A 21,942-nucleotide genomic window follows, 5' to 3' on the forward strand; every position below is an offset into this window, starting at 1 on the left:
GTCGCCGGTGTCTGGCTCCGGTGCGGTCGCCGGTATCCGGCGAGCAGCTCGTGAGCTCCGGAGGCAGTTTCGAAGTCAGAAGCGTGGACGCTGGGTAGTCTGCGGCGGGCCGTGGTTTTGAGTCCAGGCGCAGCCGTGGTGCGAGGCGGCGGAAGAAGAGGGAGCAGAGGACGCCGGGCCGAGGGTTCCCGGGGACGTCTACCGGGAGGCGCCGGCCCCCGCGCCGAGGGTCTCCGCGGGGCCTCACCTGCTGCGCTGTCGGACGCCGCGGTCTCCGGGGCCCGCGGGGAGGGGACTCGCGGCGGCTCCCGGAGGCCCGGTGCCTGTGGGGAGCGGTAACGCAGGGCGCTTTTCTTTCTTTCAGCTGCAGGTCTGCCACGAATAGGCTGAAAAGACTTGAAGGAGAAACTCCGTGACAGCTACTTTTAGCTTCATTGGGTGCTTCTCAGCCTTAGCTGCAGATCAGAAAATCAGCGGAGCTTTTCCAAAGCAGAGGTGCCAGGACCACGCCCCAGAGCTGAGTCAGGAAGTGGGGGAGAGAGCCTACAGAAGTTCCTTCTGAGGTGCTCCCTTAGAGGAGTCACCTACCTGCCCTGCTGTGTCCTGAGAGTCACCTGGGGGCGGGCAGGGCCGAGTGACCGTGGGTAGCGATGTCAGTAACGGGGTTGCCTTACAGCCCGGCGCAGCGGCGCCTGGTTGTCCTTCCGGTGCTCTGGGAGCAAGAGGGTCGTGAGCCCAGCCCAGCCTGGATGGATTAGCAAGACCATGCTGCAAAATTAAAAGGTCCTGAAGGACCTTGTTGTACTGAGCTAAGTACAAAAGCTAAGTACAGAAGGTGTTCAATCTCCAGTACCGATAAATAAAAGGGAAAAAGTTGTCGTTTTATTTGAAAAAGTATTTGGGAGACTGTGTAGTGCAATAGCTCTTTAAGAATTAGGCTTGTAAATTCTAGAAATACGCTGGTGTAAGTCCTTACCCCCTTGCAGGACTAGGGTGTAGCTCAGTGGTAGAGCCTGTAGGTTCAAGCCCCAGCACCAACAAAAAATATATTAATAAAAATAAACCACATAAAACAGTTTTATTTCAAAAATATTTATTAGCCTTTTTATTGTGTGTGAGGTAGTGTTAGATCTGCTGGGGTTACAGTAAGAACAAAATAAATGTACTCTCACCTGCAAATAGTTTACAATCTAATGTAGGAAAATGGAAAATAATTATGTCAGAGAGTAGTAATTTCTGTTAAGAAAAAAGAGTGGAAAGAGTTACAAGGAGGAAGGCCTCTGTTGATAAAGAGAAGAACCCTCTGTGCAAAAGAATTTTGGGGTAGAAAAACTGGTAGCAAGTGCAAAGGGCCTGAGGCAAACAGGGATTCTGAGCTTGTTGGCAGACATCTAAGAGTCACTGTGCCTGGAATAGAGTAGCTTGAGCAGGGAGAGGGCAGAGGACTTGAGATAAGCAAGTTATGAAGGAGGCCAGGCCCGAGAGAGATAAGATCTTCATTTTTTAAAACATTTTCACCCTTTGTAGGACTTTGGAACATACTTTCTCCCATCAAACATTTTAAGTTGACTAAACTTTGCCATGAATTTAAATAGTTGCATTTTTATATAACACGTTTTGTAATACATTTGAAATTGTTAAGTAATTTTCAAACCCATCAGACAAGTAAGCATTAAAGTGGTTTAATGCCATCAACCATTTTAAAGCTGCTAATCAAAACATGTTATATTTTGTTAAGTATTAAACGCAAAAAATAAGTTATTGGGAATATCTTTTTTTTGTTTAACAATGTCTTTTAAGTAATTATTTGGAAGACACCCCCCCTCCCCCCGCCAGTCTGTTGGGAGTAGCAACAAATGCTTAACAACAGTACTAGGCTAAGACAGGGTCCTGTTCAATTCCATTTCTTAGAGACTTGCACACTGCATTGAAAACTAGGGCCTGCCGGGCATGGTTGCACATCGTTATAATCCCACCAATCAGGAAGTGAGGCAGGATGACCACCATGTGTTTGTGACCAGCCTTGGCTACACAATGAGCTCAAGCCCAGCCTGAATTACATAATGAGACCCTTGTCTCAAAACAAAACAAATGAAAGAAAACAGAAACTAGGGGTGGAGGGTAAAGCAAGTTCTTGGCATACACAAGGCTCTGGGTTCAATTTCCAATGCCCCAAAATTAAAAAGTTTAAAAATTGTAAACTCCACTTACACATAAGCACACAAATTCTATATATGTGGTGGATTGATGCCCTTAATACATATGCTTACTTAGGACCTCTTGGAGAATTTCTTCTGCAGGAATAATCTGAAGTATTCATGCTCCAGAGTTTTGTTTTTTGCGTTTTTAAAAGTTTTATTGGTACATTTTAGATTATATAATAACGTTAATCAAAGTGAATTTCCGCCTGTACATGATAGATCTTCATTCTTTTTTCCATTACCCTCTTCAACCCTTCTTCCCCTACTTATTTGCAAAAGCTTTGTTTCCATTTTTCTCCTTCTTTTTCTTTCCTTCTTGTTTCTTCCTCCCCCACCCCTTGTTCCACTTCTCATTTGAGCATTTTCTTCCCATTTTACAGTATCTATTGTACTTTTTGGTTCTTATTTACACTTTCTATTTCTCACAGCAGAGAAACAATGCAATATTCACACATCTGTGCCTGATGTATTTCGCTTAATGTGGGACTACTCATCCCTATCTCTCTAGGGTGAACTGGTCCTGAGAACGAGGTGCCTGTGGATCAATGAGAAAAGTAAAGAGAGACAAGAAAACCAAGAGAGGCAAAAGTCTGAGATCAGGGGCTGACAGCCTCTCAGACTGCAGCTGCTAGGACTGCCGCTGCTAGGACTGTCCTTGCCTACCAATTTCAGTCACCTTTTATTGAACGAGAACCTAGGGCGTAGCTAGTACTAATGGGTGGATACAAAACGTTTTAGAAAGGATAATCAAAGGATTATCCTTTTCCACATGTAATCCAAGACATGCCTGTAATCCTAGCACTCAAGACATGCCTATAATCCCAGCACTCAAGAGGCTGAGACAGGAGAATCGTAAACTCAAGGTTAAACAAATCATTGTGTCCTCAATGCATTCTAATCAAAGAATGTCCTCCACATTGGTCTCAGATGTGTGCATTTATCTAGAAATGCCTCAAGCTTTTCCTTCTTTATGGCAGAATAGTACTCCATTCTACATAAAACACATCTTTATTCATCAGTTGATGCATATTTGGGCTGTTTTCAAAATTTACCTATTATACAGCCAGGCATGGTGGTGCACACCTGTAATCCCAGCACTTGGGAGGCAAGGCAGGAGGACTCTTGGGAATTTGAGGCCAGTCTGGGCTATAAAATGAGTTCAAGACCAGCCTAAACTGCATAGTAAGACCCTGTCTCAAAAAAAATTTATTACTATAAATGTAGGTGTACATATATCATTGTGGTGTGATACTTTTGATTATTATGAGAAGACAAAAAGAAAAATAGCTGGGTCAAATGGAACCTCTAATCCGAGTTTTTTGAGGAATGTGCACACTGATTTCCACAGTGGTTGCACCAGTATACACTCCCACCAACAATGAGGAAGTGTTCCTTTTTCCCCAACAGCCCCACCAGCATTTGTTACCGGTTGTTTTTTTGATAATAGCCATTCTTTCTGGAGAGAGATGGAATCTCAGCATTGTTTTAATTTGCATCTCTTGGGTGATAACTGATGTTGAACATTTCTTCATGTATTTATTTACCATTTCTACTTCTTCATCTGAGAAGTGTCCATTTCTTTTAAATGCCCATTTTTGAATTGGGTCTTTAAATTTGGGAGGTCTGATTTTGCATTCTCTATATATTCTAGATATTAGTCCTCTGTCTGTGGAACAGCTGGCAAAAAAATTTTAGCTCACTGTGGGTTGTTTCTGCACTCTGTTGATGGTATCTTTTGCTGTGCAAAAGCTTTTCAGTAAGATGAGATCTCAGTTGTTGATTCTTTATGATAGTTCCTGTGTGATTGGGATTTTCTTCATAAAGCTTTGCCTACATCAATGTCTTCAAGAGTTCTACTTATTCTATCTTCTATCAGGTTTACTGTTTCTGTTTTAATATTTAGATCTTTGATCCATTTATTTATTTATTTTTGTCTTTTTCATACAGGGTCTCGCTATGCAGTTCAGGCTGGCCTTGAGCTCCCTTTGTAGCCTAAGCTGGCCTTGAACTCATGACCATCCTCCTGCCTCAGCCTCCCAAGTGCTGGGATTACAGGTATGCACCATCACACCCAGTCTGCTCCATTTAAATATTAGTTTAGTGCATGGTGAAAGATATGGGTCTAGTTTTAAATTTCAACATGTGAAAAGCTGGTTTTTCCAGTACAGTTTATTAAAGAGGCTATCCATCTTCCAGTGAAGCTATTTGCCTCTTGTCAAAGATAAGGTGGCTGAATATGTCTAGAGTTGTTTCTGCATCTTCTCATCTGTTTCACTGAATGTCAGGTCTGGTTTTTTGTTTATTTGGTTTTTTAGATGTTTTGGTACTGGGAATTGAACTCAGGACCTTGCATTTGCCAGGCAGGTGCTTGTGCCACTGAGCTATATCCCCAGCTGGTTTTTTGTTTGTTTTTGTTTTGCCAGTACCATGCTGCTTTTATCAAGGTAGCTTTGTAGTATGATTTCAAGTCAGGGGTTGTGATCCCCATTTGTTGCCTTTGTTGCCCAGAATTGCCTCTGCTATTGTAGGTCTCTTCTGGTTCCAAATGTATTTTAGGATTTCTTTCTCCAGTTCTGTGACATATGCTATTGGAATTTTGATCAGGATTGCATTAAATATGTATAACAATTTTGGAAGTATGGCTATTTTCTTTTTCTTTCTTTCTTTTCTTTTTTTTTTTTTTTTTTTTTTTTTTTTGTCTTTTTGAGACAGGGTCTTGCTATGCAGTTCAGGCTGAACTTGAGCTCACTTTGTAGCCCAGGCTGGCCTCGGACTTGCAATGGTCCTCCTGCCTCAGCCTCCCAAGTGGAGTGTCCCACCACGCCCAGCTCCTAAGTATGGCTATTTTCACTATATTGGTACTTCCTACCCCAAAACAGGAGATATCTTTGCACTTTCTGATATCCTCTTCAATTTCCTTTTTCAGAGAACTGTAGTTCTCAATGTAGAGGTCTTCTACTTCCTTAGTTAGATTGAGTCCTAGGTATTTCTGGGGTTTTTTTGTTTGTTTGGTTGATTGTTTTTTTGTTTTCTTTTTTGATGCTATTGTGAAAGATATTGCTTCCCTTATTTCTGCTCTCAGTGAGTTTATTATTTTTGTACAGGAAGGCTATTGATTTTTGAGTCTTGACTTTATATCCAGTTACATGACTGAATTTGGTTTTTAAATCTAGAAGTTTTTTGGTGGAGTTTTTGGGGTCTTCTATGTAGAGTATCATGTCATCCACAAATAATGATAATTTAACTTCTTCCTTTCCTACTCTTATTCCCTTTATTTCTTTCTCTAATTTAATTGCTCTGGCTAATGTTACCACACTATATTGAATAGGAGTGGTGATAGTGGACATCCTCATCTTGTTCCTGATTTTAGAAAGAAAGTTTTCAGTTTTTGTCCATTTAGTATGGTGTTTCTGTTGGTTTATCATACATGACTTTTATCAGATTGAGATAAACACCATGAACTCCAATTTTCTGTTGGATTTTTATGATGACTGGGTGTTGTATTGTGTCAGAAGCTTTTTCTGCATCTAGTGAAGTGATCATATGGTTTTTGTCCTTTACTCTGTTAATATGGTGTTTTACATTTACTGATTTAAGTATGCTTAACCATCCATGCATCTCTAGGATGAATCCTACATGGTTTGTAATTTTCTTGACACTTTGCTGCATTCTGTTTGCCCCTATTTTATTCAGGATTTTTGCATCAGTGTTCATTGGGGAGAACGGTCTGTATGTCACTTTTTTAGTTAGATATTTCTCCAGTTTTGGTATCAGAGCAATGCTTGTTTGCAGGACTAAATTTGGGAGTGTCGTTTCCCTTTCAATTTTTTAAAGAGTTTGAGAAGTAGTACCATGAGTTCATCTCTTAATTTCTTGTAGAATTCAGCAGTTAATCCATCAGGAGCGGGGTTTTCTTTGTTGGTAGGTTTTAAATTACAGCTTCAATTTCATTGACTGATACTGGCTTATTTGGAATTTATATATCTTCTTGTTTCAGCTTTGGTAATTCATCCAGCATACCTGGAAAGTGACAAACTGTGGTAATCATTAATTTGCTACCTTTAACCATATCATGAGATTTATGATTATATAACAAAATCTAAAATAAATCAGAAAATTTTATACCGTAAATATGCCCTCAGTATAGCAAATTTAGCCTCAGGGTAGAAGATTTAATAGGGGTTAGGGGAGAAAATAGAGAAATTTAAGAGGAAGAAGATGGTGGACAGCACTACAAAGCAGCCCTGAGCAGGACTTAAATTAACCACTGGGCTTTTCGTGTTTACTTGTGAATCTGTCTAAGGCCTAAGCTCCTTGTCTGAAGATTGGCAGTGGACTCATAGTAAGTGAACCTGTGTGAGTCACTGATCCCTACTGAAGCCTGTAATGGCAGATGAAGCCGGATCACCTCAAAGGATAAGACAAGATCAGAGCTGAGTGTGGTGGCACATGCCTATAATCCCAGCACTCGGGAGGCTGAGGCAGGAGGATCGTTGTGAGTTTGAGACCAGCCTGGGCTATGAAGTGTGCTCAAGGCCAGCCTGAACTACATAGTGAGACCCTGTCTCAAAAAGAGAAAAAAATTTTAAGAAATGTAAAAATAAAGATCACAGCCAAGGACACCTGGATCCAACCTCAACTAGATAAAGTCTGTAGCCTCAGGCATCTCACTCCTGGGTGGATTATTGTAATACCTTCCTTGGAGAAGTCCCTGAGTGATTCTGCCCTTCTTGAGTACCGCCCTCCCTTCTTCTGACAACTAAATAAATACAGGTCACCCAGACAAGGTCTTGGTCTTAGCCCTGAGAGAATATTGAATTCTGTGAGAGGGCTTTGATCCTTCTGAGCCCTAAAATCCTTCAATTTACCTCTTTTATTTAGCCTTCACTGTACACTCGTGGGAGATTGCAAACCTGATCAACCCACAATAACTAAGGGATATTATTAACCCAACAGGAAGAGATTAGAAGCAAGGGTGGAGGACAAAGGAAGATTATGAGAACTTTGGGGAAATGGTGAAAAGTCAGGAGGGAAAGAGAACAGGAAGAAATAAAAACCAGAACAGAACAGCAACAACAAAAAGCTAGAAACAATATCCATGCTCAAATAAAAACACGAACAATCAGGAAAAAAGAAAACAAAACAAAAACAAAAAAGAGAAAATAAGAAAAATGTCTGCTTCATGGGAATGTCTCTGCTGTTATTAGTAGAGCATGTGGGCAGACAGGGCCCAGATTGCTGTTGACTAATCCCGGCAAGCCAGCTATAGATTTACGGCAGGTAGTGGGTAATCCCACCAAGCCTACACCTTTAGTTCCACTGAAGTTCAGGCTGGTTTCTGGCTATGAGGCTGGAACCTGGTTTATTCAGCCTGCAACTCTTTGGGTACCTTCTGTCTGCTTGAATTGGGCTCCCTTCTGGCTTGAACTTGGCTCCTTGACCTCCTGCAAACTTCAACTCAGTTTCGCCACACCCTGACACTCAGAGTGACTAAATGGAGCCGACCGCTCTGAGTTGCAAGCTCAGGTGACTCCTCTCCAAGATGGCTAACAGCGAATCACCCACTCCTGGAGGACATCTGAACCTGAATAACTAACCAGCCACTTCAGGCCACTCTGTCTCCTGCTCCATTCTACTAGCGTGTTTCTCCTGTACGCCCCTGGGGCAGCTAGTAGTCACCATGTGTGTGCAGGTTCAAGCTGCCCCTCCAACACGATGAGTCTGTGCTCAGGGAGAAAGCACCATTTGCCACCTTCTGCATTGAGGGCTCTCTCTTTGATATCCCTATAGGCTTCAAGTATTACTTCAGATTCTCACCTCCCTCCTTTTCTTCCTCACCTTGCTATATTGCAATGCTGACCACCAGAATCCCAACACCTGTTTTAAGAACACTGAGTGATGCAAAGCCCTGCATGGGTTTCGTGGGTTTTTTTGTTTTGTTTTGTTTTTTTCCCTCTGCAGGGGTTTTGAACAAAGACCAATGGAGAATCAAGAAAAGCATTACCATGATGATTTCTTCCTAAAGAAATCACCTGTGAAGAGTTGAGTGGAAAAAGTTGTGCCATTTATAATGCAAATGCACTAATAATTCACTCAAGGAATGATGGTTGATGCAGCAGGATAGTATCTGTACAGGTGGTGGAAAATATGCAGTATAAATAATGACGACTTGGCTTCATATGCAACTCAAGACAGTAAGTTCATGGACAAATTGCTTAACCAAAAATTCTTCCATTAGTTTTTCGTAACTTTTTTATTTTAAAGAGAATTTAAAAAACAATAAAAATGATACAGAATTTCAAAACAAGACAGGAAATTAACCATTGTTATTATATTGTATACTATTATCTTCAAAGTAGTTGCTCAGATTACTAGACATGGGCATGTTAAATTCATCAAACAATATAAACACTAAATGTTCCTTTCAATGAACTAATAGAAATTAGTGGTAGAATTATCTTAGCTATCTGGTGTGTGTGTGTGTGTGTGTGTATGTGTGTATTCCCTTTCTTCTTTACTCCTTTCCCCCATCCCAGTTGTTCTTTCCTTTTGAGCAGTTTGCTTCCCTCTCACAATATCTATTTTATATTTTGGATCTTATTTACTCTTTTATTTCTTACACTAAAGAGACAATACAATGTTTACACATGTGAGTCAGATTTATTTCGCTTGTGAGTGTGGTTTCTAGTTGCATCCATGAACCTATGAAAGCCTCTAGTTTATCTTTCTTTATAGCTGAGTAGTACTCCGTTGTCTAGAAATACCACATCCTTTTTACCCATTTTTTGGGTGATGGGCATTTGGGTTGTTTCCAAGACATAGCTATGACAAATTGTGCTGCTATAAACATGGGTGCACATATACCATTACTATGATATGTTTTCAGTCCTTCTGAGAAAATACCCAGAAGGGGAATAGCTGAGTCAAATGGGATCTCTAATCCTAGTTTACTGAGGAATTTCCACAGTGATTTCCACAGTGGTTTCACCAGTGTATACTCCCACCAACAGTGGAGAAGGGCTCCTTTTCCCTCACAGCCCCTCCAGCATTTGTTATTGGTTGATTACTTGATGATAGCCATTCTTTTGGGGGAGAGATAGAATCTCGGTGTTGTTTTAATTTGCATTAATTAAAAGTCCAATGATGTTGAACATTTCTTCATATATTTATTTGCCATTTGTATTTCTTCATCTAAGAAGTGTATATTCATCTCAGATGCCCATTTTTGGACTGGGTGTTTGAATTTTGGGTGTCTGATTTTTTTAATTCAGTGTATGTCCTGGATAGAAGTCCTTTGTCTGAGGGACAGTTGACTAAAATTTTTTCTCAATTTGTAGGTTTTCTTTGCACTCTGTTGGTAATTTCTTTTGAGGTGCAAAAACTGTCTTTCTTTCAGTGAATATGTTTGGCCCCTTTGTCAAAGATAAGGTGGCTGAGTGTGTTTGTAGTTCTGTCTGCATCTTCTAACCTGTTCCATTGATCTTTAGGTCTGTTTTTTTGCCAATACCATGCAGATTTTATCACAGTAGATTTGTAGGATAATTTCAAGTCAGGGATTGTGATGCCCCCTGCCTTGCCTTTTTTTGCCCAGGATTGTCTTTGCTATTCTAGGTCTCTTCTGGTTCCAGATGAATTTTAGGAATGTTTTCTCTAGATCTGTGAGGTATGCTAATGGTATTTTGATCAGGATTGATTAAATCTATGTAGCAGTTTTGGGAGTATGGCCACTTTCGCAATGTTGGTTCTTCGTATCCATGAGCAAGGAATATCTTTCCATTTTCTGAAATCATCTTTGATACATTTCTTCAGAGTAGTGTAATTTTCAATATATAGATCTTTTACTCCCTTTGTTAGATTGATTCCTAAGTATTTTATTTTTTTGGATGCTATTGTGAAGAATGTGGTTTCCCTAATTTCTCTCTCAGTGAGTTTGTTGTTGGTGTACAGGAATGCTATTGATTTTTGAGTGTTGATTTTGTATGCAGCTATGCTATTGAATTTGGTCATTAAATCTAAAGGTCTTATGGTGAAGTTTTTGGGGTCTTCTATGGAGAGTATCATGTCACCTGTGAATAATATTAATGTAAATTCTTCCTTTCCTATCCTTATTCCTTTTATTTCTCTCTCTTGTCTAATTGCTCTGGCTAATATTTCCAGAACTATATTGAAAAAGAGTGGTGCTAGTGGACATCCTTGTCTTGTTCCTGATTTTAGAGTGAAAGTTTTCAGTTTTTGTCCATTTAGTATGATGTTGGCTGTTGGTTTGTCATAGATGGCTTTTATCAGATTGAGGTAAAGACCATCTATTATAATTTTCTGTAGGGTTTTTATCATGAATGACTGTTGGATTTTATCAAAAGCTTTTCTGCATCCTTTGAGATGATCTTGTTATTTTTGTCTTTGTTTCTGTTGATATGACACAATTGTGTGTATTACATTTATTGATTTGTGTGTATTGAATCATCTCTGCATTCCTGGGATGAATCTTAGTTGGTCATGATGTATAATCTTCTTGGTGATTTGCTGCATTCTGTATGCTAGTATTTTATTGAGGATTTTTGCATCTATGTTCATTAGGGAGACTGGCCTGTAGTTCTCTTTTTTGGTTGGGTCTTTCTCTGTTTTTGTATAAGGATATTTTTTGACTCCAAGAATGAGTTAGTGAGAATTGCTTCCCTTTCAATTTCATTAAAGAGTTTGAGGAGTATTGGTGTCAAATCTTCTCTAAATTTCTTGTAAAATTCAGCTGTGAATCCACCAAAACCTGGGCTTTTCCTTGTTGGTACGTTTTTATTTTTATTTTTTATTTTTTGTCTTTTTGAGACAGGGTCTTGCTGTGCAGTTCAGGCTGGTCTTGAGCTCACTTTGTAGCCCAGACAGGTCTCAAACTTGCAAGGATCCTCTTGCCTCAGGCTCCTGAGGGATCGGATTACAGGCATGAGCCACCATACCCAGCCGGTAAGTTTCTAAGTATGTTTTCAATTTCATTGACTGACACTGGGTTATTCAGAATTTTTATATCTTCTTGAGTCAGCTTTGATAATTCATATGTTTCTAGGAATCTGTGCATTTCTTCTGTGTGTTCCATCCTATAAGAGTAAAAATATTTGAAGTAGGTATTGATCGTCTTCTGAATTTCTACAGGGTCTGTAGTAATTTCAAACTTTTAATTTCTTATTGAGTGAATTTGAGTTTTTTCCTTCCTTTTTTTGATAATGTCAGCTAGGAGTTTATCTATTTTATTTGTTCTTTCAAAGAACTAACTTTCTGATTCATTAACTCTGTATTTTCTTGGTCTCAATTGTGTTCATTTCTGCTCTGATCTTTATAATTTCCTCCCTTCTTTGGGCTTGACTTGCTCTTCTTTTTCTAGAAGCTTGAGCTTTAACATTAGGTTGTTTATTTGTACTCATTCTGACTTCTTGATATGAGAATTCACCAGTATAAATTTCCCTCTGATAATAGCTTTTATTCTGTCCCACAGGTTCCAGTAAGTTGTATTTGCATTTTTGTTTGATTGTAGATATTGTTGAATTTCTTCTTTAATTTCATCTGTGATCCATTGGTTGTTCAGAAGGGTGTTATTTAATTTCCATCTGTTTATGGAGTTTTTGCAATTTCTTTTGTCAATAATTTCCAATTTCAATTCACTATGGTCCAATAATATTCATTTGAATTTACTTAAGCATGTTCTATGGGCTAGTTTATGGTCTATTTTAAAGAACATCCCATGTACAGCTAAGAATGTATATTCTGATTTTGGTGGGTAGAACACTCTATAAACATCTACTAATCCATATGTTCACAAGTTTGGTTCAGTTCTGTTATTTCTTTGCTGATTTTTGTCTAGTTGATCTATCTCTTTGGGACAGTGGGGTATTATGGACCCATGTTACAATTTTGTTACTGGCTATTTGATTTTTCATGTCTATTAATATTTGTCTTATATAGCTGGGTGCTCCCATATTTGGTGCATATGTATTTATGATTATTATCTCTTCCTCTTGAAGTTTTGCACTACCAAGTATGTAGTAACCTTCTTTATATCTTTTGTTCATTCTTGGTTTGAGGTTCACATTGTATGCAAACAGAATAGCTACCCTTGCTTTTTTCTGAGTCCCTGCCACATGGAATGTTATTTTCTATCCTTTGATTTTCAGTCTATGAATTTCATTTTGAGTTAAATATATTTCTTGTATACAGCATATTGTTAGATTTTGTTTTTTCTTTCTATTTTTTTGAAACTGGGACTCGAGCTCAGGACCTTGTGCTTGCCAGGCAGGCACTTATGCCACTGAGCAGGATTTTGTTTCTTGATCCACTCTGCTAGTCTTTTTCTTTTGGTGGGTGAATTGAGGCCATTTACATTAATGATTATAACTGATATGTCTTAGCTTCTTTTGTCATGTTATTTTCATGCTGTTGGTTCCCTACTTTTCCCCTCTGTTTAATTGCTTGCCCTTCTTGGTGGTTTCTTTAGGTTTTCGTTCTTGGAATTGTCATCATTTTTATCTCTTTCTAGAGTATCTTTCAGTACTTTCTGTAGAGTTGGTTTGGTGATCATGAATTTTTTCAGTTGTCCTTTCTCATAGATGTATCTTATTTCTCCACTGATTTTGAAAGATAGTTTTGCAGGGTACATAAATCTAGGTTGGAAGGGTTTTTTTTCCAGCACTTGAAATACTTCTCCCCAAGCTCTTCTTGACTTGATAGTTTGTGTTGAGAAGTCTGCTGTGATTTCTTTTCTCTAACAGCTTTTAATATTTCTGTTCTTGTGGTGAATTTCTGAGATTTTGATTATTATAAGTCTGAGGGTAGATTTATTTTGTTTATAGCTAATCATGGTTGTATATGCCTCACTTAGGGTTATATCAGATTCTTTTCCCAAGCTTGGGAAGTTTTCTGCTATTACTTTTGCAAAGAGTCTTTTTATGTCATTTGTATTGACTCCTGATTTTTCATTGACACCTATCAGTCTTATATGGTTCCTCTTTACATTATGTTGCAGCTGTTGAGTTGTTATTTCCTCATTTCTTGTTATTTTAAAGAGATCTTTCCTTTCATGATCACTAGCTGCAACCCGGTCTTCAGTGTCTAAAAGTGTATCTTATGTTTCATTCAAGTGGTTTTGCCAGCTTTCAATGGAATTTTTAATTTCCTGGATATCTCTTTGAATCTGTTTCATGCATTCTAATTCTTTCCTGTATTGTTCACTGAAGGTTTCTGTCATTTTCCTATGCTCCTCTATCTTATTCTTTGTCTTCTTTAGATATGCTGAGCAATTCTTTCATTATGGTTATCTTTTTTTTTTTTTTTTTTTACCTGAGATATTATTTCTGTTTTTTCTTTCTTTGGGAGACAGGGTGTCACTATGTAGTTCAGGCTGGCCTTGAACTCACTCTGTATCACAGATTGGACTTGAACTCCCAGCATTTGTTCTGCCCCAGCATCCTGAGTGCTGGGATTACAGGCATGTGCCATCATGCTTGGCCCCTTAGAGATTTTTTATGATCTGAATTCCTCTTTAGCCTCATGGTGTTATTTCTGTACTTCAGTTTCTATTATTTCAGAAATTTCAGGTGTGTGACTTCCAGTTTCTTGTATGTAGATGTCTCCTGGACTTGTTCTGGATGGGGTGGAGGCCTGAGATTGCATTTTGCTCCTTCATCTTGACATTTTCTATTTCAAAAAAAATTTATTTTGTTTTCTGTGATGATTCTTGTGAGTTTTGTTAGTAAGTAGCTATATCACTAGTATTAGGCCTCTAGGAAAAATCTGTTCTTCAGGGATATCCTCTGTATGTAGGAACAAACTTTGGTAACTATTGATTTTATACTTTATACCATAGGAGCTAAGTCTATAGTTATATAACAGAACCAGTTTTAAATTAGGAGTTTGTATTCAAAGTGTTTCCCTTTGTTAGAATGGGTTTACCCTGGGTTCCTCCAAAGGAACTGGTTGCTGTGTCCCACCTGGGACTACCTGTCCCACCATGTAGGGGAATGGGCCAGGCACCTGGGTTCCTCTGCACTGAGGTTCCTGAGATGGTGCAGAAGCAATGGGCAGTGTCCCTCCTTTTCTTAACTTTTTGATGTGTGCAACTGTTCACCTTTATTAAAATCTAGTATAAAAGTGTTATTTTAAAAACCTATAGCCAGGCATGGTAGCACACACCTGTAGTTTTAGTACTTGAGAGGCAGAGGCAGGAGGATCACTGTAAGTTTGAGGCCAGCCTGGGCTACATAGTGAGTTTAAGGCCAGCCTAAACTATATAGCAAGACCATGTCTAAAAAGAAAAAGTAAGAAAAACCCATATTATTATATATAGAGAGAAACCTAACCCATGAAGTTCATAGTGTTCTCTGAGAATGCAGTGCCTGGAATTGAACTGTTATAAAATATTTTTCACATTGAGAAGAGCTTGGAGTGAAATATTTCAGGTCCTGAAAGAAAACAAATTCCAACCCAGACTGATGTACCCTACAAAACTATCCTTCAAATTTAATGGAGAAATAAAATATTTTCATGACAAAGGTCAACTGAAGAACTTCATGAGTGCCAAACCAACCCTACAAAGAGTACTAAAAGATATTCTAGAAAGAGATAAAAAAGACCACAACTTTAAGAACAACAACAGAAAGGAAACATCATGCAGAGCAAGCAATTAAACAGAGGGAAAAAAGGGGAACTAATAGCAGGAAAACAACATGACAAAGATAAGCCAATACATATCAGCTATAACTGTCAATGTAAATGCACTCAATTCACCAACCAAAAGAAGTAGACTGGCAGATTGGATCAAGAAACAAAAATCCAACAATATGCTGTATACAAAAAACACATTTAACCCAAAAGGAAATTTACAGACTGAAAATCAAAGGATAGAAAATGATACAGGTACCCAGAAAAAAGTGTGTGTTTCCTCACAGCAGACTCATTCCTCAGTCCACTCTGGCTGGTTTACACCTCCAACACTTTACCAAAAGCACTCTCACCAGCCTCAAGGCTTATGTCCTTATTTTTACATGCAGTGGGCATATTTTACCCCTATTAATTTTACTTTTTTTCTCATAGAGTAGCTAGCAGTGTTGACCACTCCCTCTTCCCAAACCATTTTTTCCTTGGCTCTCATGACATCACAGTCTCCTGGTTTTCCCACTACCTTTTGAGCTGTTGTTTCTATTTTACAAACTGTGTCAGAGGTTCTCAGGACCATCTTTAGGCTCAGCAATGTGCTAGAAAAAGACATGGACTTTGAAAAGTTGTTATGGTTTATTAAAACTGAAAGATGTAGGTTAAAAATCAACCAAGGGGGCTAGAGGTGTTGCTCAGTGATAGAATGCTTACCTGGCCTGGATGAAGTCTTGGGTTCTGTCTTGGTTACTTTCTTTTTGCTGAGATAAAATACCCAACACTCACAATTTAAAGAGGAAAGGTTTATTCTGGCTCAAAGTTTGTAGAGGTTTCAATCCATAGTTACTGAGTCTAAGGCAGGGTGGCATGACAGAGGGGCATCACAGGAGAATTTGTCTAAGGCAAGGCAGGCAAAAGGCCATAGCTGCAGCAGCAAGCCTCCCTTTCCCTTTTTATCCCATCCCCTTTCCCTTTTTATCCCATCCAAGCTACAAGACTTTTAGGTGGTGTCACCCACATTTGGTTGGGCCTTCCCAATTAGTGGACTAATTTAGTTGTCACATGCTTATTCCATGTTTACACACCCTTAATACACATTCACACACCTTAGATACAGTCACCTCCAAAAAACCTCACCTATGAGCACATAAGGCTTTGGGGGAACATCTAGATACAAGCCATAATATGTTCTCTCCCCACCACTGAAAACAAAAACAAAGAAACAAACAAAACATACTGGTTCACACCTGAAATCCTAATACTCTGGGAGGTTGATGCAGGAGGTTGACAAGTTCAACCCCACGCTGGGAAATTTAAAGACTTAGCAGAACCCTATCAGTCAATAGGTAGATAGATAGACGTGTGTGTGTGTGTGTGAGAGAGAGAGAGAGAGAGAGAGAGAGAGAGAGAGAGAGAGAGAGAGAGGAGATTGCTGGGGATGTAGCTCAGCATGAAGGCATGAAGGTCCTGGGTTCAATCCCCAGTGCTAAGAAAGAAAGAAGGAAGCAGGGGAGGAAAGAGAGGAAAGAAAGAAAAGAGAAAGAAAGAAAGAAGAAAAGGGAAGGAAGGAAGAAAAAGCAAACAAGGAGAGGGAGGAAGGGAGGGAAGCACAGTGTGGAGGGAGGAAAAAACAAGGAGAAAAGGAACATGGAGAAAAGCCCAAGAAGAAACAGCCGTTGCCTCCCATTGGATGGCATGAGCTTTAATTCTCCTAGCCGTGATGTGTGACAACTTGTGTGCAGTGTTGCTGTTATAACTTGTGTTTAGATGTATGTCCCCAAACCTCACGCAGTGGGGCTTTTAAGAAACAGCTGGATCTAGGATGTGTAATTCTGGGATTAAGTGTGTGATGCTGGGATTAAGGGTGTGTGATTATTAAATTAATCCACTGATTAGTTTGGCATAGTCCTAGGTGTGGATGGGTAATGGGAAGGCCCAACCTGGCTGTGCTACCCGCCCTAAGGGATGGAAGATAAGGGACAGAAAGTGGGCTGCTGGCATTGCTTGGAGCTTATCACTTGCCATTTTGCTACTTTGCTGCTTTCTGCCTGTCATGAACTGTTTCTCTTCTGTGATGGCCCTCTGCCCTGCTACCCCACCTTGCAGCCAGCCAACTATGGACTAAAATCTCTACAAACTGTGAGCTACAATAAAGCTTTTCTCCTTTAACTTTGGGTGTCAGGTATTTTCTTTTAGCAAAACTGTTGCCGAAGACAGTCAGCTCAGCAGTTGCTTGAAAGTAATAGCATCGGAAACCGAAGAGATTGAACAGGTTTACTGTCAAGATTGGGAAACTTTTGGGATGGTGGTGAAAACGCTGATTGAAAATGATCTTTCCCTAAAAAAGTCTATTCAGTTTGCACTCAGGCAGAATTTACGTGAACTAGGTGAACAATGTGAAGACCTTACGCATTTTATTGGAGAGTATGATACTTCTGCTCAAGATTTTGAAGAGCCTTTTTAGAAGACATAGTGGTCAGACAAAAAAAGTTTCTAAATTTTTTTTCCTGGATTGTATAAATCCTTAACATATGGAATTTTTGTGATAAAGAGAAATACTTTCTGAGTTTTCAGTATCAAGGAAACATTTAACATAGTTTGTTGAAAAATATTTTAATTAGAATTTTTTCTACATGTAGGACCTACTAACCCATATTCAGTGTCCACCCACAAAATGATGGTCAGTTAATTGTTTAAACTTTGAAGAAGCAGTCCTGGAGGGCAGTTTTCTATACTTACTCATGTTGTATAATCTCCCAAGTGTGTGCTTTTTTTGGGTCACATGAATGTAACTTACAGGTTAGAGACTGTTCCACTTAAACATTAGTAGTCTTTTTACATTTCATAGTGAGTGATACATGTGGAAATACTGGAATTCTGAGTTGTGATTTTTATTAAATTGTTGTTTGCTTGTCTTCAGCTTCACAAGTTTTAATATTCTAAAATATACTATCATAATAAAGTGAGTACTTTGGTAACTTAGAGGATATTTGCTTTGAGAATAATTCCCACTCAGTGATGACAGCACTTAAAATCTCTGAAAGACATCATAATAAAATCATTTTCTTAGTAAATGTGCTGGTTTGGGGGCTTATTCCAAGGGGAACAATAGAATACAGGACACATATTTTATAAGATTATTTATAGTAGTCACCCAAAGAATCATATAGAAGAGATTTCAGGAAATCTGTCCACACACTAAAGACCAAAATATCCAACTGAGGGTCTGGATTCCACAATAATGTCCCACATGGGTTCAGCTGAAGACCTAGAGCCCATAACAATGCCTCCCATGAGTCCAACTGGAGGCTATAGCCCACGACAGTGTCTCATGCAGGCCTGTTTCACAGATCTGCACTGGGAAGGCCCAAAGGTCAGTGGAGGAAGCTAGAAAGTCTGTGCCAGCTAGATGAAGGATCTGTGCTAGCAGGCTGAGGGATCTGCACTGGAGCCAGGAAGTGATGCTCAAAGAACCAGAGCTCCTCGAAAAGTACCACAACCATCCTCAGTGATAGTGAAGTCCTGAGCTCCTCCAATGATCAGGACAGCTGAGTTCCCATCCGGAAAGCCAACACAACAAGCTTCTTCTGGGGACTGAGCAGTGCACCATCTTCCCCTCTAGAGCCAGGAAGTGATGCTCAAAGTGAGGACCACAGCTCCCCCAAAGTGAACCAAAGCCCAAGCTCCTCTTCTGATGAGAACAGCCAAGTTTATAGGAAAACCAGTATGATAAACTCCTCTGAGAGAATTAACAGCTCCTTATAGCTTCTAACAGCACCCAAGAGCTTCTCAGCTCCCAACAGCCTCTTCTTCTCCAGTTCTGCCTCTCATGCTGCTGGCAACAGTCCTTAGGTGGGTCTCCCACACCCAGCACCGTGCATACTCAGTTCAGCTGGGAATTACAAGTTGACCACCAGTTGTCAATCCACCACAATAAATGAACTCAATATGTCCCATATATTAAAATACTCCTAAAGCTCTTAACTGCTCTGATATCTTAGTTTCATGTACAAGACTGATAGAGGGGGTAATTTGAGATGGAAGGTGATTAGTATTCGAAAACCCTTTTGATCAACTGAGGAAAAATTTTAAATATATAAGAGTATTGCAGTTTTATTTTTATAAGCCCATACTCTCTATATCAAAAGTGTTTAATAAAATGCTTAGAATTAAATCATTTATAGTTTTTTTTGGTACTTTGTGATCTTGTGAGTTCTTTATTCTGGTGACTTTGAGAGATACTTGGAAAAAAAGGTTGCCCACCGAAGCCCTGGTCTCAGGGCTTTTACTGGAGATCAGTCACATAGGCACACAATGCCCACATGTCCTCAAGCACTCAGACTCCACGTGCCCAAAGTCCAGCTGTAACATACAACTCTTCACATCCAATCTATTGCCTAGTCTTGTCAATTTGACCTCACAAATATTTGCCCAAATCCTTCCATTTGTCTTCATCTCCACTGTCACTATCCTAAGTCAACTCAGTACCCTTGCCTCTGTGTCCATTATGTCTCTTCTGCAATTCATTGTGTAAAAAGCAGTAAGAAGCTGGTCATGATGGTGCACTCCCATAATCCCAGTACTCTGAAAGGCTGAGGAAGGAAGATTGCAGATTTGAGCCCTGCCTGAGCAACTTACCAACCTACTGACATTCTTTCTTAAAATTTAAAAATTTATTTTTACCTGTTTTTTATAAGTTGATAATGAACAAAATGTACTCTTTATTATAATTTTTTTAGTACCAGGAATTGAACTCAGGACCTTGCCCTTGCCAGGTAGGTGCTTGTGCTGCTGAGCTACATTCCTGGCCAAAATTAAAAAGAAAAGGAAGGAAGTGTAATCATTTCAGAAGGAAATTGATCCCTGCTCCTCTACTTACCATTCCCATGTCTCTGTATTGATCTTACAATGAGGAGGATCACTTTGAGTTCAAGGCCAACCTGAACCACATAGCAAAATCCTGATCAAAAAGACAAAAAAAAAATCAATAGAACTCAACAATAAAAACAATCTTTACTTCTCACCTAAAGCAGTCTTCACACATGACAACAGCACATTCCATATACACATACCACTTACCCTGACAGCACATGCGTTTTGTTTTCCTGGCCTTTTTGTAGGACATATTTGACATTTTGCTAGTTTTATTGTTTTCTCAGGAGGTTATTATTATGTTTACAGGAACATAAAATAAAGTATTAAATTCTTAGTATGTATTGTGCATTTAGAATAAACAGCATTTTCACATCAGCTGTTTACTTGTTTACAAAACCTAAATGCTAAGTTCAGAAATAACTTCCTATATGAACTGCAATGAAAATACCAGTAGAACTCAACCACAAAAATCAGCTTTGCTTCAGCTGTCACACATGACAACAGCACATCCCATACACAAGTATCACACTGACAGCACATGTACTTAGCTTTCCTTTCCTGTGTGGCAGGCCATTCTTGTCATCTCTCTTGTCCTGTTTTGTCAGGAGCTTCCTGCTATACTGTACAACATGAACTTAGCAGGGAAATAAGACATCAATAAAAAGAAAATATCAAATATGTAACGAGCATTTAGAATAGACATCAACATTTCCCCATCAGCTGTTTACCTGCTTACCAAACCTAAAAGATAACATCAGAAATAAAAACCTATGTGGAGCATGGTGGCACACGCCTGTAATCCCAGCACTCGGGAGGCTGAGACAGGAGGATTGTTGCATATTCGAGGCCAGCCTGGACTACAAAGTGAGCTCAAGGTTAGCCTGAACTGCATAGCGAGACACTGTCTTAAAAAGACAGAAAGAAAGAAAGAAGAAAGAAAGAAAGAAAGAAAGAAAGAAAGAAAGAAAGAAGAAAGAAAGAAAGAAAGAAAGAAAGAAGAAAGAAAAACCTGTGAACTTAAATGTAAACACAACCAAAGTCTACCATAGAAATAAGCTTTGCTTCAATTGTGACACCCAAAGCAATCTTCACACATGACAACTGCATGTTCCATACACAAGTATTGCTTACACTAATAGCACATATATTTTGTGTCCTGTTGTTGTAGTAGGTTTTTGTGGTGCTCTGCCTGCCCGTTCTCCTGTTAACTCACCAATGTGTGCCACAATTTTTTTGCCTAGTTCCCTGGGCAGAAACATTTTGTTTTTCCTGTGCTATAAATGATCTCTTACAAGTTTCAGTCCTAATATTCTAAGAACACTTCTCTGTGGTATTTTCACTTGTTATTTTCTTTGTAAGCTATCAAACTATTTAAGCCACAAATGTTTAGGATCAAGTAAAACACAACCAGTCACCAGCACTGTGTATCTTGTGTGACATCACAGTTGCTGCGTAACTCTTAACAGTATCTACTCTGCTTTCGGTTTTGTTGTAGGAAGTTTCCATCTCAGGTTTCTATTTTGTCAAAGTTTCCCTATGAATATTTCTACCATGGTGGAATCTTGACATCAACAGTACCAGTTTGTTTTACTTTGCCATTTATGAGGCCAACGTTATATCTTTCTGAAATCCAAAAATTGTACTCTGCAGTGCTCTTTTTGAAATTGCCACATTTCATTTGAAATTCCTGCTTTGTTCCTGTGCTGGTCAATTTGTGCTCTGTCAGCAAATGTAACATCAGTTGGAAACGGGTAAACTAACTGTCAAATGTCACATTCTGATTAGTTTGGGAGATGGGAGCAACACGTCTGTTCACAACATTTGGTTTATTACTGTATGAGTATTCACCTGATGGTTGAGTTCCAGGATAAATTTCTAAATTGAAAGCATAATAAATCTTTGCATCTACAAAGGTATAAGTTTTTATGCTTACTTTGAAAGTTTTTTGGGACTATACTGCATGAAGCTACAGCAACCAAGAAATGCTACTAGATGTTCATCAATAGTCATGTATTCAGATGGTGTATAAACTGATTGATAATTACCCATAAATCTCTCCAACAATGAGTGGATAGCAACCAGATTATCAGTTCTTTTTCTTTCTTAGCGGGCATTTTGTCATCAAACCTTGCAATTTTGAAGGAATCAAGTGTCCTCGGTGTTATTATTCTACAGGCCAGGAATGGTGGTGCACACCTGTAGTCCCAGCACTCAGGAGGCTGAGGGAGGATTG

The 21,942-nt window shown here is 39.2% G+C and overlaps 1 protein-coding gene across 1 annotated transcript in view; it reads right to left on the reverse strand.

Annotated features, from left to right (window-relative positions):
* LOC102030119 (double homeobox protein 4C-like) overlaps window positions 1-21,942 on the reverse strand; it is a gene marked incomplete at its 3' end in the record, with an annotated part of 61,361 nt that continues 39,419 nt past the window's right edge. The window contains 2 exon segments of the mRNA XM_013516408.1: window positions 1-419; window positions 589-768. Of these exon segments, the coding sequence (XP_013371862.1) occupies window positions 1-419; window positions 589-768 (599 nt within the window).

Source organism: Chinchilla lanigera, unplaced genomic scaffold (assembly GCF_000276665.1).
Source record: "Chinchilla lanigera isolate Chin_1 unplaced genomic scaffold, ChiLan1.0 scaffold00034, whole genome shotgun sequence".
In the NCBI taxonomy this organism is placed as follows: domain Eukaryota; kingdom Metazoa; phylum Chordata; class Mammalia; order Rodentia; family Chinchillidae; genus Chinchilla; species Chinchilla lanigera.